The sequence below is a fragment of the Podarcis cretensis genome (genome assembly GCF_951804945.1).
Source record: "Podarcis cretensis genome assembly, chromosome: 18".
Classification (NCBI taxonomy): Eukaryota; Metazoa; Chordata; class Lepidosauria; order Squamata; family Lacertidae; genus Podarcis; species Podarcis cretensis.
In genome coordinates this window covers 4,623,602-4,639,176 of record NC_137188.1, presented here as the reverse complement: position 1 = coordinate 4,639,176, position 15,575 = coordinate 4,623,602, and the positions used below count along the sequence as shown (strand labels likewise).

The 15,575-nt window shown below is 48.7% G+C and overlaps 1 protein-coding gene across 4 annotated transcripts in view; it reads left to right on the top strand.

The window, feature by feature from the left end:
- The window catches only part of DPP9 (dipeptidyl peptidase 9), a gene marked incomplete at its 3' end in the record, with an annotated part of 56,802 nt that extends 41,490 nt beyond the window's left edge, over window positions 1-15,312 (top strand). For 3 of the 4 annotated variants that reach the window (XM_079960519.1, XM_079960517.1, XM_079960518.1), the window contains 6 exons: window positions 270-415; window positions 3,290-3,436; window positions 5,225-5,377; window positions 7,246-7,388; window positions 10,336-10,447; window positions 13,731-15,312. In XM_079960519.1, the coding sequence (XP_079816645.1) occupies window positions 270-415; window positions 3,290-3,436; window positions 5,225-5,377; window positions 7,246-7,388; window positions 10,336-10,447; window positions 13,731-13,823 (794 nt within the window). Of the gene's footprint in view, window positions 1-269; window positions 416-3,289; window positions 3,437-5,224; window positions 5,378-7,245; window positions 7,393-10,335; window positions 10,448-13,730 lie in introns of those variants that run through there. The other variant, XM_079960520.1, reaches the window with a different exon arrangement.
- Between the last annotated feature and the right edge of the window lie 263 nt (window positions 15,313-15,575).

Here is a 15,575-nt window from a genome sequence, read left to right as displayed (position 1 = left end):
TTTTGAGTGGCCTTTTCCGTGTAATAGAGAGAACAATTGCCACCACTGTGGCTTGGAGACCCAGTAGAATCACTCTCGTGGGGTACCCTGGGTGGTTTGTATTTTCTCCACTGCAGAACACAGAATTTGATTTTTCTGTTATTAGTATTGTCGTTACTTTTTTTAAAAAAAATGCATTTATGCAATCAAATGGGTGTGTGGCAAGATTCCATAAACAGTGCGTCACCCATATCTTAGGTGACTCTTCTCTCCCCTTGGCTTTTCTGCAGGCTGCCCCACTGATTACATCCCCCCAGAGATCTTCCGCTTTCGCACACAGTCGGATGTCGAGTTGTATGGGATGGTGTACAAACCTCACGACCTCCAGCCTGGGAAGAAGCATCCCACTGTGCTTTTTGTCTACGGAGGGCCTCAGGTAGGCTGGCTGCTGAGCTGGAGCCAAGGAGCACAGATGGGGCGGCATCAGAAGCCGCCCCTGAGCGATCGAGCCGAGTGCCGTCCACACTGGCTAGCAGCTGTCCTCCAAGGTTTCAAACTGGCTTTTCTCTCCCAGGGATTGAATCTGGGACCTTCTGCTTGCATAGCAGCAGATAGATGCTCTGTATTCGCTGAGCTACTGCTTCCCCAAAGTCAGAAAGCGTGTTTTGAGTTGCAAGGCGGCATCTTTGGACATAGAGCAAAGTGAGGCTTAGAGGGGCTTGGGGGTTGAGCACTGTTTGCACACAGAGCTTCGCCACCGATTATGTTCACACTTGCTTCAGAGACACTGGCCAATTCTGGTTCTCAGAATATGCCTTTTTCCAGCCCAAGGTGCCCAGAGTGGCATACAACTAGAGATGGGAAAGTCTGGAAAATACCCAGAAAAAGGTGGGCGGGGGGGGGGAGGTTTTTTTCTGTTTCTCTCCAAAGGCCCCCCCCAAAAAAAAAAAAAATTGGGGAAAGACACAACTCAGTTTGATATACGGTAGTTTGAATATTCCACACACTTTTTTTAAAAAAAAATTTCCCGGGAAAAAATGGCTTTGCAATAAAATTTCCCGTTCCCCCCCCCCCCCAGGCCTTTCCATCTCTACGTACAACCCGTTTAAAAGCAGAATGCCCATCTTTATAAAGCGCCTAAAGTCTCCCAAGCGCTGCGTGCAGATTGAAAAGATAGCAGTCTCTGCTGGCAGGCTTACAGTCTTAAGAGACATGGCACAAAAGGAAAAGGGGGGAGGAGAGGGAGAAGGAAAGCAAGCAACAGCGGTACCTTGGGGTGACAAAGTTCTCGCTCGAATGCAGACATTTCCGAGAGAGGAGGAGCTAAATGGAGGAAGGTCTTTTAGCTAGGACAGTGGAGCTGTCTCTTGTCTCTGTGTGTGCTGCAGGTGGGTGGAACATCTGCTGGCAGACGCGGGAGAGGGGGAACCAAGGCAATGGGTTAAAACAACCCATAAGCACAATAAAAAATACTGAACACAGAAGGCAGATAAAGTATCCAATAAGACATACCTCCAGCCACCAGAGAGTGAAATCGGGTCTCCAGTAGCAAGCTCACACTTTTCATCTGGCCAGGGACCTTCCCGGGACGAGGAGGTCTTCAGCTTAGCACGGAATGCTATCCAGGAAGGACCTCAGTGGATTTTCTCAAGCGAGGGACTTCATGGAGGAACGAGACGCTTCCTAGCCGTGGTCATAGCATCATAGAATTGAGGTGGTGGGAAGGACCTTGAGGACCATCTAGTCCAGGGGTCAACAAACATTTTCAGCAGGGGGCCGGTTCACCGTCCCTCAGACCTTGTGGGGGGCTAGACTATATTGGGGGGGGGGCGATTGAACAAATTCCTATGCTCCACAAATAACCCAGAGATGCATTTTAAATAAAAGCACACATTCTACTCATGTAAAAATACCAGGCAGTCCCCACAAGTAACCAGAGATGCATTTTAAATAAGATAACACATTCTACTCATGTAAAAAACACGCTGATTCCCGGACCGTCCGTGGGCCGGATTGAGAAGGCGATTGGGCTGGATCTGGCCCCGGGCCTTAGTTTGCCTACCCATGGTTTAGTCCAGCGGTTCTCAACTTGTGGGTCCCCAGATGTTGTTGGACTACAACTCCCATCATCCCTGACCACTGGTCATGCTGGCTAGGAATGATGGGAGTTGTAGTCCAACAACATCTGGGGACCCATAGGTTGAGAAACACTGGTCTAGTCTATGGATAGGCAAACTAAGGGCTGGGGACCGGCTCTGGCCCAATCGCTCTCTAAATCTGACCCACGGACGGTCTTGGAAATCGGCGTGTTTTCACATGTGTAGGATGTGTGTTTTTATTTAAAATGCACCTCTGGGTTATTTGTGGGGCATAGGAATTTGTTTCCCCCCCCCCCAATATAGTCCGGCTCCCCACAAGGTCTGAGGGTCAGTGGACTGGCCCCCTGCTGACCCTTGGTAGCCTTAACCTCCTGCAGTGCAGTTCTTCCATATAGGGATGGAACCTGCAACCTTGGCATTGTCAGAACCACGCTCTAACCAACTGAGCTATCCAGCTATCCCTTGTGGACCAGTAGCTGGGGACACTTAAGTGGGGATGGCGCTGTGGCTTTACAGTGGTGCCCCGCAAGACGAATGCCTCGCAAGACGGAAAACCCGCTAGACGAAAGGGTTTTCTGTTTCGGAGGTGCTTCGCAAAACGAATTTCCTATGGGCTTGCTTCGCAAGACGAAAATGTCTTGCGAGTTCCTGCGGGTCCCCCCCCCTTTTTCTAAGCTGCTAAGCCGCTTATCAGCTGATCAGCTAAGCTGCTAATCAGCTGATTCGCTAAGCCGCTTAACAGCTGATCCGCTAAGCCGCTTATCAGCTGGGCCGCTAAGCCGCTTATCAGCTGATCCGCTAAGCCGCTTATCAGCTGATCCGCTAAGCCGCTTAACAGCTGATCCGCTAAGCCGCTAATAGCGCTAATCCGCTAAGGCGCTAATGGGCTTGCTTCGCAAGACGAAAAAACCGCAAGACGAAGAGACTCGCGGAACGGATTCTTTTCGTCTTGCGAGGCACCACTGTACGTGACCTGCTTGGGGCCATCTCGCTGTGGCTGCTGCGTCAACCACAATGCCCCGACGAGACAGGCCTTTAACCATTTCAAGCAACGAGGCTCTCAGTGATGCATTGTGGGCGGCGTAGATTCTCTTGGGTGGAACGAAAAGCAGGGCAGCACATCTGGCACGAATGCAGCCGCGGAATGATGAGCGTGAGTCGTGTGCAGAGGCGTTTTCCCCACCCCTTTCCTAACTTTCCCCACCTCCCAGGTGCAGCTAGTGAATAATTCCTTCAAAGGCATCAAGTATCTGAGGCTCAACACACTCGCTTCTCTCGGCTATGCTGTGGTGGTGATAGACGGCCGGGGGTCATGCCAGAGAGGCCTTAAATTTGAGGGGGCCCTGAAGAACCAGATGGTAAGTCCTCGGTTTGCCTTGTACGTGAGAATACCATTACAAAGCAATAAGCAGCTGGGGGTCTGGGGTGACACACCGCTTCAGATACCTAAAAATTAATAGGGATTACTGAAAACACTGTTGGATATGCCAAAAGGAGGCAGGCCTTTTTTTTTGTCTACAGTGGTACCTCGGGTTAAGTACCGCATTTTTCGCTCCATAAGACGCACCAGACCACAAGACGCATCTAGTTTTTGGAGGAGGAAAACAAGAAAAAAAATATTCTGAATCTCAGAAGCCAGAACAGCAAGAGGGATCGCTGCGCAGCGAAAGCAGCAATCCCTCTTGCTGTTCTGGCTTCTGGGATAGCTGCGCAGCCTGCATTCGCTTCATGAGACGCACACACATTTCCCCTTACTTTTTAGGAGGGAAAAAGTGAGTCTTAGAGAGCAAAAAATATGGTACTTAATTCATTCCAGAGGTCCGTTCTTAACCTGAAACTGTTCTTAACCTGAAGCACCACTTTAGCTAATGGGGCCTCCCGCTGCTGCTGCGCCACCGGAACACAATTTCTGTTCTCACCCTGAAGCAAAGTTCTTAACCTGAAGCACTATTTCTGGGTTAACGGAGTCTGTAACCTGAAGCGTATGTAACCTGAGGTATCACTGTATATGTATAGTGGAGGTGTGTGATCTAGCAGAAGCTAGGAAATAGGAAAAAATAATTGATGCAATGAAAGTCTACTGTTGTGTTTTTGCATAGGAAAGGCCGCTCGCCACAAATCATTAATTTCATATATGTTAATGGTCACGTGTGAAGGCAAAATTCTGTGCTTGTGGCCGCTATGTGAAAGACGTGATTCACTTCCTGTCAATCTGCCCTTTATACGGTGATCTGAGGGAGGGAGAGATTTCTAACAAGCCTTGTTGACATATGGAAGCAGGAATGCCCTGGTTGAAATGGTTCAGTTTCTTCTGAGCGACACTAATGGCCTTTGTGGCACATAAAGTGGCCCTCTTTACACTTGCCGTGAAAACGATTAGTGAAGGGAGAGTTAGAAAAATACTGCTGCGAATTGTTTTGGCAACTCAGAGGTTTAATTAGAAGTCACATTTTTTTCCCTTCCTGGTTCTTCTGTCAGTGCTTCCCAAACCTTTTCAAGCCCTTGCCCCCTTGGATCCATAAACTCATCCCCTATGCCCCCTACCCTATTAAAAAAAAAAGCATTATTCAGAACTGCGGTTTGTAGAACCCACTAAGGAAGGTAATAACACTCAAAACAGTAACAATTTATTGCACGTTTATTCAGTATCCAATTAGAAGCCTTTAGTTTAATTCAGCAAAACTGAAGAACCTGATTCAGTGATACCAGCTTTCCAAAGTCTGAGGGTCATTATCACCTCCTATGCCTCCTTGCCACCCCCTTGTCCCCCCCCCAAGTAATGCCAATGCCCCCCCCCCTTTTGGAAGCACTGCTTTATGTTATTGATGTTACATTATAATGTACCTAGATCAGTGGTGTCCAAACTTTTTTCAGAGAGGGCCAGATTTGATGAAGTGGAGGGCCGTGAGGGTTGAAGTTACTGAGTTTTTTTAGGGTTGAAGTTGTTGAGGTGTTTTTTTTTTAGGATTTTACCCCAGGAAATAAACTGCCACAGGGGACGGATTAGGCCCCTAAAATGGACTTTGGACATGTCTGACTTAAATGCAATGAATGAATTTGCAGAGCGTGACTGGAGTGCATAAATGAGCCAGATATCCCCAAATAGCAGGTATCTCTCACATCCTTCCTTTGCCACCTGCTTCTAGGGCCAAGTGGAGATCGAGGACCAGGTGGAAGGCTTGCATTACGTAGCAGAGAAATACGGGTTCGTCGACCTCAGCCGCGTCGCCATCCACGGCTGGTCTTACGGGGGCTTCCTCTCGCTCATGGGGCTCATCTGCAAACCTCACATCTTCAAGGCAAGTTTGGAGTTTGCTGCCCTCTGTACCAGGGCGGGTGGGGTGGGCAGCCGATACGTTGCGCTCCAGAGACGGTTGCGCTGCAACTCCCCGCCGTTCCTGCCAGTCTCTAGGTAGCGTGTGGGGAAGCCTGTCTTTTGGAATCCCTGCTCCCATCAGGGAGGGTGGAAGTATCAAAGTCTAGAGAGCCATGGGTTCCAACCTCTCTGTGCTGAAGGTAGAGTGAAGACTCGGAGCCAAATGATCTGCTCCCAGCTCTGCAGGGGAATAGATCTCACTGTACGGTCAACTCCTTTAGCCTGGCGCCACCCTGAGTTTTTAAAAATAAAGAAGGCAACCTTGTGTGATTCCACGAGATCACAGAAAGCCTGCCAAAAGAAAACAAAAAACAACAACCCAGGAGTCTGCACAGGACTTGTCTTCTTGTGAAATACAGCTGTATGTATGCTGAGATACGCTCTCCCCATGGAGACTCGCTTGGTGCCTTCATTACAAATTTTTAGGCACTTGGTGGTCCTGTAAAATAATTAAGGAATATTGGGAAACTATATATAATGAATTGAAGAAGATGCTTTAAAAAGCTTTCCCCAAATCACCTGAGATTTTCCTCTTGGGGATGGTAACCTTTAAAGCCCTATAGGGCCTAGGACGCTCGTACCTATGGGACCGCCATAGGTATCTCCTGGTATGTCCCACAGAGGAACTTACGGCCTTCAAACAAAAACATCCTGAAGGTCCCAGGCCACAGAGAGGTCAGGCTGGCCTCAACTAGAGCCAGGGCTTTTTCGGCTGTGGCTCCAATCTGGTGGAACGCTCCGTTACAAGAGACTAGGGCCCTGCAGGACTTGACATCTTTCCGCAGGGCCTGCAAGACAGAGCTGTTCCACCAGGCCTTTGGCCAGGGCACAATCTGACTCCCTCCTTTGGCAATCCTCACAGAACTTCTAGCCCAATGGCTGCCATCAATTTGATTGGAATTAATTTTATAATGAAATGATTTTAGAATGTTGTACTATTTTATTGTTGTTAGATGCCCTGAGCCTGGCTTCGGCTGGGGAGGGCGGGATATAAATAAAATTTATTATTATTATTATTATTATTATTATTAACAATAGAGGTCCCAAAAAAACCAGAAGTTGACTACTATATGCCTGTGTTGCAGTCACAAAGGAAGATTAAAATGTTTGAATATGCTGAACTGGCTGGTCTGACGAACAGGATAAGAGAAAACGAAAATAAGGAATATAAGGAGGAATGTATAGTGCCTATTGACTATTTCAAGAACCGGTATAGACAGATGCATAGCTTAGCAGGTCTTGTGCAAATCCAGCAGAGTTGAAGTAGAGTTTATAATAGATAACAAATTAGATGATTAAAAAGATGTGGATTACGCAGAGTGGTAGAAAAGCAAAGGAACCAGGAAAAGGGTGGAAGGGAAGTCATGTGGTACATATATACATGCTGTATTTGGCATGAAGTTGTAAGAGCAGAAGAAGGGAGGGTTAAATTTGCAATCTGCTCCTGTTTTTGAAAATGCAAATAAAAAAGCAAACAAATCTTTAGGCACCAGCTGAAATCATTTCTCCCAGGCCTTTGGCTGATTCAGTGATCTGTGGCCTTTTAAACAAGGCTGTTGCTGCTGGTATCGATTCGTTTTGTTATGGCGTTATGTATTCTGTGATTTCATAATATAAACCACCCTATGATTCTCGGATCTTTATATAAAATCAATAAATTGTGCAAGTTGCGGGATGAATTTGCAGGTTGCAGAATCTGGCTTCCTCAGGCAACTTAATGCGGGGGGGGGGAGAGAAGCATGGATTTCCTGTCAGCCCTGAGCGTAACGGCAGCCTTCAATATCCCTCCAGGTTGCTATCGCAGGGGCCCCAGTCACGGTCTGGATGGCGTACGATACTGGATACACCGAACGGTACATGGATGTCCCAGAGAACAACCAGCAAGGCTACGAAGCAGGCTCTGTGGCGCTGCATGTAGAGAAACTCCCCAATGAGTAAGGGTTATAAGAATAATAATTTATTATTTATACCCCGCCCATCTGGCTGGGTTTCCCCAGCCACTCTGGGCGGCTTCCAACAGAATACTAAAGTACAATACAGTGGTGCCCCGCAAGACGAATGCCTCGCAAGACGAAAAACCCGCTAGACGAAAGGGTTTTCCGTTTTTCGAGGTGCTTCGCAAGACGAATTTCCCTATGGGCTTGCTTCGCAAGACGAAAACGTCTTGCGAGTTTTTTCCCTCCCCCCCCTTTTTTCTAAGCCGCTAATAGCGCTAATCCGCTAAACCGCTAATAGGGATGCTTCGCAAGACGAAAAAACCGCTAGACGAAGAGACTCGCGGAACGGATTATTTTCGTCTTGCGAGGCACCACTGTAGTCTATTAAACATTAAAAGCTTCTCTGAACAGGGCTGCCTTCAGATGTCTTCTAAAAGTCTGGGAGTTGTTTTTCTCTTTGACATCTGGTGGGAGGGCCCCATCACCGAGAAGGCCCTCTGCCTAGTTCCCTGTAACTTGGCTTCTCGCAGGAAGGGAACCGCCAGAAGGCCCTTGGTACTGGACCCCAGTGTCTGGGCAGAACGATGGGGGTGGAGACGCTCCTTCAGGTATACTGGACCAAGGCCATTTAGGGCTTTCAAGGTCAGCACCAACACTTTGAATTGTGCTCGGAAACGTACTGAGAGCCAGTGTAGGTCTTTGAGGACCGGTGTTATGTGGTCTTGACGGCCACTCCCAGTCACCAGTCTAGCTGCCACATTCTGGATTAGTTGTATTGGATTAGTTGGGTTATGGGGCAGCGGTGCTGGTGGGCGGTGGGGGCAGAGCAGGGTGTGTTGTCCCAGCAGCCTGGTCCCAGCTAGCACAGACCCTCCCCAGCTGAGAGGGGAAGCAGCAGTCAGCCATGCAGTTTCGTGTGTTCTGGAGGGATCGGTGGGATGTCCCCAAGGTCAGCGAGGCTGCTTAGGGGGCTTTAAATGCACTATGCGAGTACTAGAGAAATACATGCTCTCTCGACATTCCTCAGGTGGAAATAAAAAGGTAAAGGTAAAGGTACCCCTGCCCGTACGGGCCAGTCTTGACAGACTCTGGGGTTGTGCGCCCATCTCACTTAAGAGGCCAGGGGCCAGCGCTGTCCGGAGACACTTCCGGGTCACGTGGCCAGCGTGACATCGCTGCTCTGGCCAGAGCCAGAGCCAGAGCCGCACACGGAAACGCCGTTTACCTTCCCGCTGGTAAGCGGTCCCTATTTATCTACTTGCACCCGGAGGTGCTTTCGAACTGCTAGGTTGGCAGGCGCTGTGACCGAGCAGCGGGAGCGCACCCCGCCACAGGGATTTGAACCGCCGACCTTTCGATCGGCAAGCCCTAGGCGCTGAGGCTTTAACCCACAGCGCCACCTGCGTCCCCTCAGGTGGAAATAGGGACATTATATTCTACATCAGAGCAGAGCAGGGGTGTCCAGCAGCAGGTCGATCGGGAGGTGGGCTCCTTTTCCTTTGCTGTGGCATAAGAGCATCGGGCCCTGACCCCTTGCATCGTCCTCCATCTCAGCCTAATCGCTAGATCCGAAGACAGTTTTCACTGTGAGGCAGATTGTTTTCTTAGTGATTTTTTGGTGAGCGACTTTTCCGCTTTCCCCTTTACTCCATTCTGACATTATTTTCCTCCCCCAAAAAAGCTCAACAACTTTGAGTTGAACCCCCCCAAAATGGGACTTTCCTCCCTTAATAAGAAGCTCAACAACTTGGACTTGAACTCCCCCAAAACAGGATAGATCACTGCCAGTTTTGTACTCTGTGAGTAGATCGCAGTCTCTTGGGAGTTGGATGCCCCTATAATAAAGCTAAAGGGACCCCTGACCATTAGGTCCAATCCTGACCGACTCTGGAGTTGCGGCGCTCATCTCGCTTTATTGGCCGAGGGAGCCGGCGTACAGCTTCCTGGTCATGTGGCCAGCAGGACTAAGGCACTTCTGGCGAACCAGAGCAGCGCACGGAAACGCCGTTTACCTTCCCGCCGAAGTGGTACCTATTTATCTACTTGCACTTTGATGTGCTTTTGAACTGCTAGGTTGGCAGGAGCTGGGACCGAGCAACGGGAGCTCACCCCGTCATTGCGGGGATTCGAACCGCCAACCTTCTGATCGGCAAGTCCTAGGCTCTGTGGTTTAACCCACAGCGCCACCCGCGTCCCTGTAGTAGAGTGTCCTTATTTTCATCTGAGGAATATTGGACTGTATGGAAAAGAATTCTTTCTTCTTCTGGCCTGCCACGTCAACAGCTTGTCTGGGGAATTTTGGGAAAGCTGGAGAGTTTGGAGATTGATTTTTATTTATTTTTTAATAGCGGTGGGTGGGGTGAGGTGGATTGTCTGAAGTGGGGCAAGGGTTCAAAAAAGCACGGCATGATTTTTGCTTGCTGGTCACTTTGTGTCCATTGCCCTGGTCACTGAACGCCCAAGTGGTCCAAACTCCTTTCTGCTATGAACAGCGCAAACACTGGTGCCCAGGTTGGCTCTCACGTTTGTGTTGGAATGAAGTTATATGGCCTTAGTAGAAATGTTACAAGGAATTAAGAATATAATAGATTAATGGAGTCTTAAAGGAAAAAATAAGGTTAGAATGTGTGAAGATAATTATAGGGTAGAAAACAGAGGAAGATGGAAAGGAATTGCTGAAACAATTAATAGAAGTGGAATTCAAAAGGAGGTGTGAAGAGTTTGCTGAAATAAGTGATTGAAAGATAAGATATTCAAATTGTTTGATGTGTTTTTGTCTTTGTTATGTTTGTTAGTTTAACGTGTTAGTGTTTTTGTATTGTATTGTTCTTTTTTCTTCTTTTTCTGTAGTGTTTAAACTTTTGCAAAAGTAATAAATATTATTTTTTTTAAAAAAAACACAGGTTGGCTCTCATGTTTGGTACTTACCTTGCCTTCCTTCTAGGCCCAATCGCCTGCTGATCCTCCATGGTTTTCTGGATGAAAACGTGCACTTTTTCCACACCAATTTCCTGATCTCCCAGCTGATCCGAGCAGGGAAACCTTATCAACTACAGGTGGGTTGAGCTAGCGAACTGTCCAGCCCATCTCTTTCCTCTTGGGCTGGGCTTCAGGTGGGGTCATTCTCTCCTGGCCTGGCCTACCTTGTAGGGTTGTTTTGAATAAAGGGTGGGAGGAGGGTGGAGACGTGGGCAGGGCAGGGCACTCTTTGCCCCTTTGAGCTCCTTAATAATAATAATAAATTTATATTTATACCCCGCCCTTCCCGGTTCAAAAACTGGGCTCAGGGCGGCTAACAACCAATGTAAAACACCTTAAAAGGCTTAATTATAAAAGCAGCATAACATACACTATAAAAACATGAATAACAAAATCAAAAATCAGTTAGATAATCTCCAGGGCTAGCTGGCTGAATTGGTCCTACTTGGGCCAGCGCGGAGGCCAGGGGAGAATTAGCTGTGGAAGGAGGTTAAATCCTGCAGGGCCCTAGTCTCATGGGACAGAGCATTCCACCAGGTTGGAGCCATCACTGAAAAGGCCCTGGCCATGGTGGAGGATAGTCTGACTTCCTTAGGGCCTGGCACCTCTAAACTTAGAAAGGCGGGGTCTAAATTTAGTAAATGGTACAGTGGAACATCGGTTTTTGAACCTCTTGGCTGCCGAACGATTCGGAAGCTGAACGCCAAAAACCTGGAAGTAACTGTTCTGGTTTTCGAACGATTTTCGGAAGCCGAACACTCTACGCGGCTTCCATTTTGAGTTTCCCTATTGTATTGCTTTCAGTTTCCAGTTTTCGAACGTTTCAGAAGCTGAACTGTCTTCTGGAATGGATTACATTAAAAAACTGAGGTTCCACTGTATTTCTAATTCTGCTCTGGGAAATTTATTTATTGGATACATGGAATGTGCTGATTTCAGCTGATGCATGCATATTCCCCCAAGGCCTGTCGGAGGTTATGCGTATTGGTGGGAAAATCAGTTTGTTTATTATGTGCAGTCCATTTTCAACCCCAGAGTGAGGGACAGACTGATACAAATAAATAAGGGGCAAATTAATACACAAAATCATATTAACAGGACCGAGAAACAACGGAATGATTCTGTCTCAAGATAAACAAGCAAAAATTACAACAGCATAAATCCAGCTACCCACCCGTTCGGTTATCCAAACATAAAGAATTATGCCCATACCTTGCTATATTATTATTTTTTTAAAAAAATTATATAACACCTTCATCCACAAGGTGGTTTACAATTTAAAAAACACAAAATTCACACCGTAATAAACAAAAACAATGCCCCCTGAGTTTAAAAGGACATAGCTTGTTTGTTTTTGCTTGGCGGATAAAGATATGTAACAAAGGCGCCAGGCGAGCCTCCCTGGAGAGAGCATTCCACATACGGGGAGCCATTGCAGAAAAGGCCCTGTTGCGAATGAGGCACACGGAGAAGGGCCTCAGATGATGAACGCAGTGTCCAGGTCTGTTCACATGGGGATTCGGATTTAGATATCGGGAACAGCCAGAGTTCGCCCACTTCCTTACTTAGAATCATAGAGTTGGAAGAGACCACAAGGGCCATCGAGTCCAACCCCCTGCCAAGCAGGAAACACCATCAGAGCACTCCTGACATATGGTTGTCAAGCCTCTGCTTAAAGACCTCCAAAGAAGGAGACTCCACCACACTCCTTGGCAGCAAATTCCACTGTCAAACAGCTCTTACTGTCAGGAAGTTCCTCCTAATGTTTAGGTGGAATCTTCTTTCTTGTAGTTTGGAACCATTGCTCCGTGTCCGCTTCTCTGGAGCAGCAGAAAACAACCTTTCTCCCTCCTCCATGTGACATCCTTTTATATATTTGAACATGGCTATCATATCACCCCTTAACCTCCTCTTCTCCAGGCTAAACATGCCCAGCTCCCTTAGCCGTTCCTCATATGGCATCGTTTCCAGGCCTTTGACCATTTTGGTTGCCCTCCTCTGGACACGTTCCAGTTTGTCAGTGTCCTTCTTGAACTGTGGTGCCCAGAACTGGACACAGTACTCCAGGTGAGGTCTGACCAGAGCACAATACAGTGGCACTATTACTTCCCTTGATCTAGATGCTATACTCCTATTGATGCAGCCCAGAATTGCATTGGCTTTTTTAGCTGCCGCGTCACACTGTTGGCTCATGTCAAGTTTGTGGTCAACCAAGACTCCTAGGTCCTTTTCACATGTACTGCTCTCAAGCCAGGTGTCACCCATCTTGTATTTGTGCCTCTCATTTTTTTTGCCCAAGTGCAATACTTTACATTTCTCCCTATTAAAATTCATCTTGTTTGTTTTGGCCCAGTTCTCTAATCTGTCAAGGTCGTTTTGAAGTGTGATCCTGTCCTCTGGGGTGTTAGCCACCCCTCCCAATTTGGTGTCATCTGCAAATTTGATCAGGATGCTCTTGAGTCCATCATCCAAGTCGTTGATAAAGATGTTGAATAAGACCGGGCCCAAGACAGAACCCTGTGGCACCCCACTAGTCACTCTTCTCCAGGATGAAGAGGAACCATTGATGAGCACCCTTTGGGTTCGGTCAGACAGCCAGTTACAAATCCACTGATTTGTGCTTTGCTGGTTGGCGGCAGCCATTTTCAGGCAGAATCCATGGGGGGAGGGGAGCAAGGGAAGAATGATTGGACAAATCAAAGGGCAGAAGCGACCGGACAAATTGCAGGTTGGAAATGTTCCCATGGGAATCGGTGGGAATTGTGGGCTCGTCGTGCGAACGCTTGCCTAATGGGACGATTTTCTAGGGGAATGCGCACTGTGTTTGGTGAATGAGACCTGGCGTGTGCTTCCAGTTTAGCAAAATCCAGGCCTCAAGGTCAGCAGGGCTGCCAGGTAGTGATGGATTTGCTGGCCTCACTCCTGGGTTCTCCAGCTTGCGCAGATTTCCTCTTCAAGGAACGATTCCTGCATTGCACCCCCCGCAATGCTGTGATTATATGTACCGTATTTTTTGCTCTATAAGACTCACTTTTTCCCTCCTAAAAAGTAAGGGGAAATGTGTGTGCGTCTTATGGAGCGAATCAGGCTGCGCAGCTATCCCAGAAGCCAGAACAGCAAGAGGGATTGCTGCTTTCACTGTGCAGCGATCCCTCTTGGTGTTCTGGCTTCTGAGATTCAGAATATATTTTTTCTTGTTTTCCTCCTCCAAAAACTAGGTGCGTCTTGTGGTCTGGTGCGTCTTATAGAGCGAAAAATACGGTACTTTTTCCGCGAGGCCCGGTGAATGTGTGCAGCTCACAACGACCACTTCTCATCTCTTCTCATCTCTTCCTGTCCCCCCCCCCTTCTTGTGTGCAGATCTACCCCAACGAGCGACACAGTATTCGCTGCCCTGAGTCTGGGGAGCACTACGAAATCACGCTGCTGCACTTTCTTCAAGAATACCTCTGAGGACAGGGCTGGGGGGGTGGGGGGAACGGCACGGTGTGGGGCTTGGACAGGGGGCTGCTGTCTCCCTGCCCACCTGCAACTCGACGTAGACGCTGAAGACTCGCTCCTCCTCTGGCCTCCTTTTTTGCCCCAACCTCTCCCCCCGCCCTCCGGCAGCCTCCCGATACCCAGAGCACTGGTCCGTGTTGCCCTCCCTGGGCCCTGAATTCACGAGGGGCCCTGAGATCCCTCACCCCCCTGCCCAACTGGATTGGCACTGCTCTGCCTTGTTCCTCCAGATTCTCTTTTAAAGTTTTCCTTCTCTCTCTCTCTCTCTCTCTCTCTCTCTCCCCCCGCCCCTCCCCAGGACCCTTTCTCTGTTTTGCTGCTACTTTTTGGGCCGAGAATAAAAGTCAAGCACTCCCCTGCCCTCGTGTCCCACCCCCTACATCTCCAGTACTGTCTTGTGTCCCTCTTAAACTCCCCCCCCCTCCTTTCCTTTCCTTTCCTCTCCCCACTGAGTCCTGTGAGAGAGCTTTTCTGGGGCTCGGAAACAGACGAGTGCTTGGTGCTGTGCTGCCAAGATGTGGGCGGGGGGGGGGGGTAGGCTGGTGTATGGGGGGGTGACGATGCCTCTGTCCTTGGTGCTGTGGCTTCCTGGCTGTGTCCTGTGGAAAATTCAGGCTCTCGGAAGGATTTGGGCAGGTGTTTGTGTGTTTGGGCTCCCCACTTAGGATGCTTTGCTCTTTTGACTTCTCTCTCCATAACCCTTGTGTCATTCCCCTGTCTCAAACACATTCTTCTTTCCCCTAGGGCAAACGTGTCCAGAAACTGCAGTCACTTCTGTATGGAAAAAGGGGGGGGGTTCTAGGGGTTTTTTTTGCAGCCAGATTTATTTATGCAAATACGACTCCCTCTGTCCACTCTCTCTGGCTTATAGGCACTGCCCCCCCGTCTCGCCAACCCTTCGTCTCCGCCTCCCAAGCCCTGAGCTTCCAGCCTCCAGCCCCACAGGCGTGCTCAGTTCTCTGCGGGTCAGCGACTGTATCCCCCCGCCCATCCCCTGTTCTAGCAACACCTCTTGCCCGTTGGTTCTTCTCCTCCCCCTGCCCCACGACCCACCTCCTCTGGTCTTCAGGCATCCCCGCAACACAGCCTGAACCGCGATTTGGGGTGGTTTGTAAAGAAAGGCGGGGGCGCCCTTGTGCCAGGTTTCGCCGCAACTTACGCCTCGTGGGAGGAAACACCCCCCCCTCGCCTGCTTGCTCACACCCTCTGGGCTCCCCCCCCCCACAAACACACATTATTGCCTCTCAGGGGTGGGGCAGAATTTCAAGCGAGGAGAAACTTGCCTAAAACGAAACGAAAAACCCACGAACCACAAACGACTTGCCCCCCAAGTATCTTTAAGTGCGTATTATGAAAAGAAAATATTTTTATGGATTCTTATTCTTTTATAATTATGAGGTGTAACATGTAGTTACTCATTAAAATATTGGAAATTGGCGCAGCGCTTCTCTCCTGGCGTGGTTTTGTTTTCTCCCCTGTTGGCTGCAGGCAAAGTGGGCATAGAAACATTGCAAGCCGCCCCATACAAAGCCAGACCATTGCTCTATCTAGCTCAGTGGTGTTACAGAAAATTCTAGGTGTAAGGCTGCTCAGTCCCCCAGCTCGTGGGGCAGAGCCCGCGGGTCCCTGCAGAATAAAGGAAGGATTCCAGCCAACCAGAGCAAATAGCTGTAGACCAAAGTTGATTGCGCAGTAGGTTCAAAG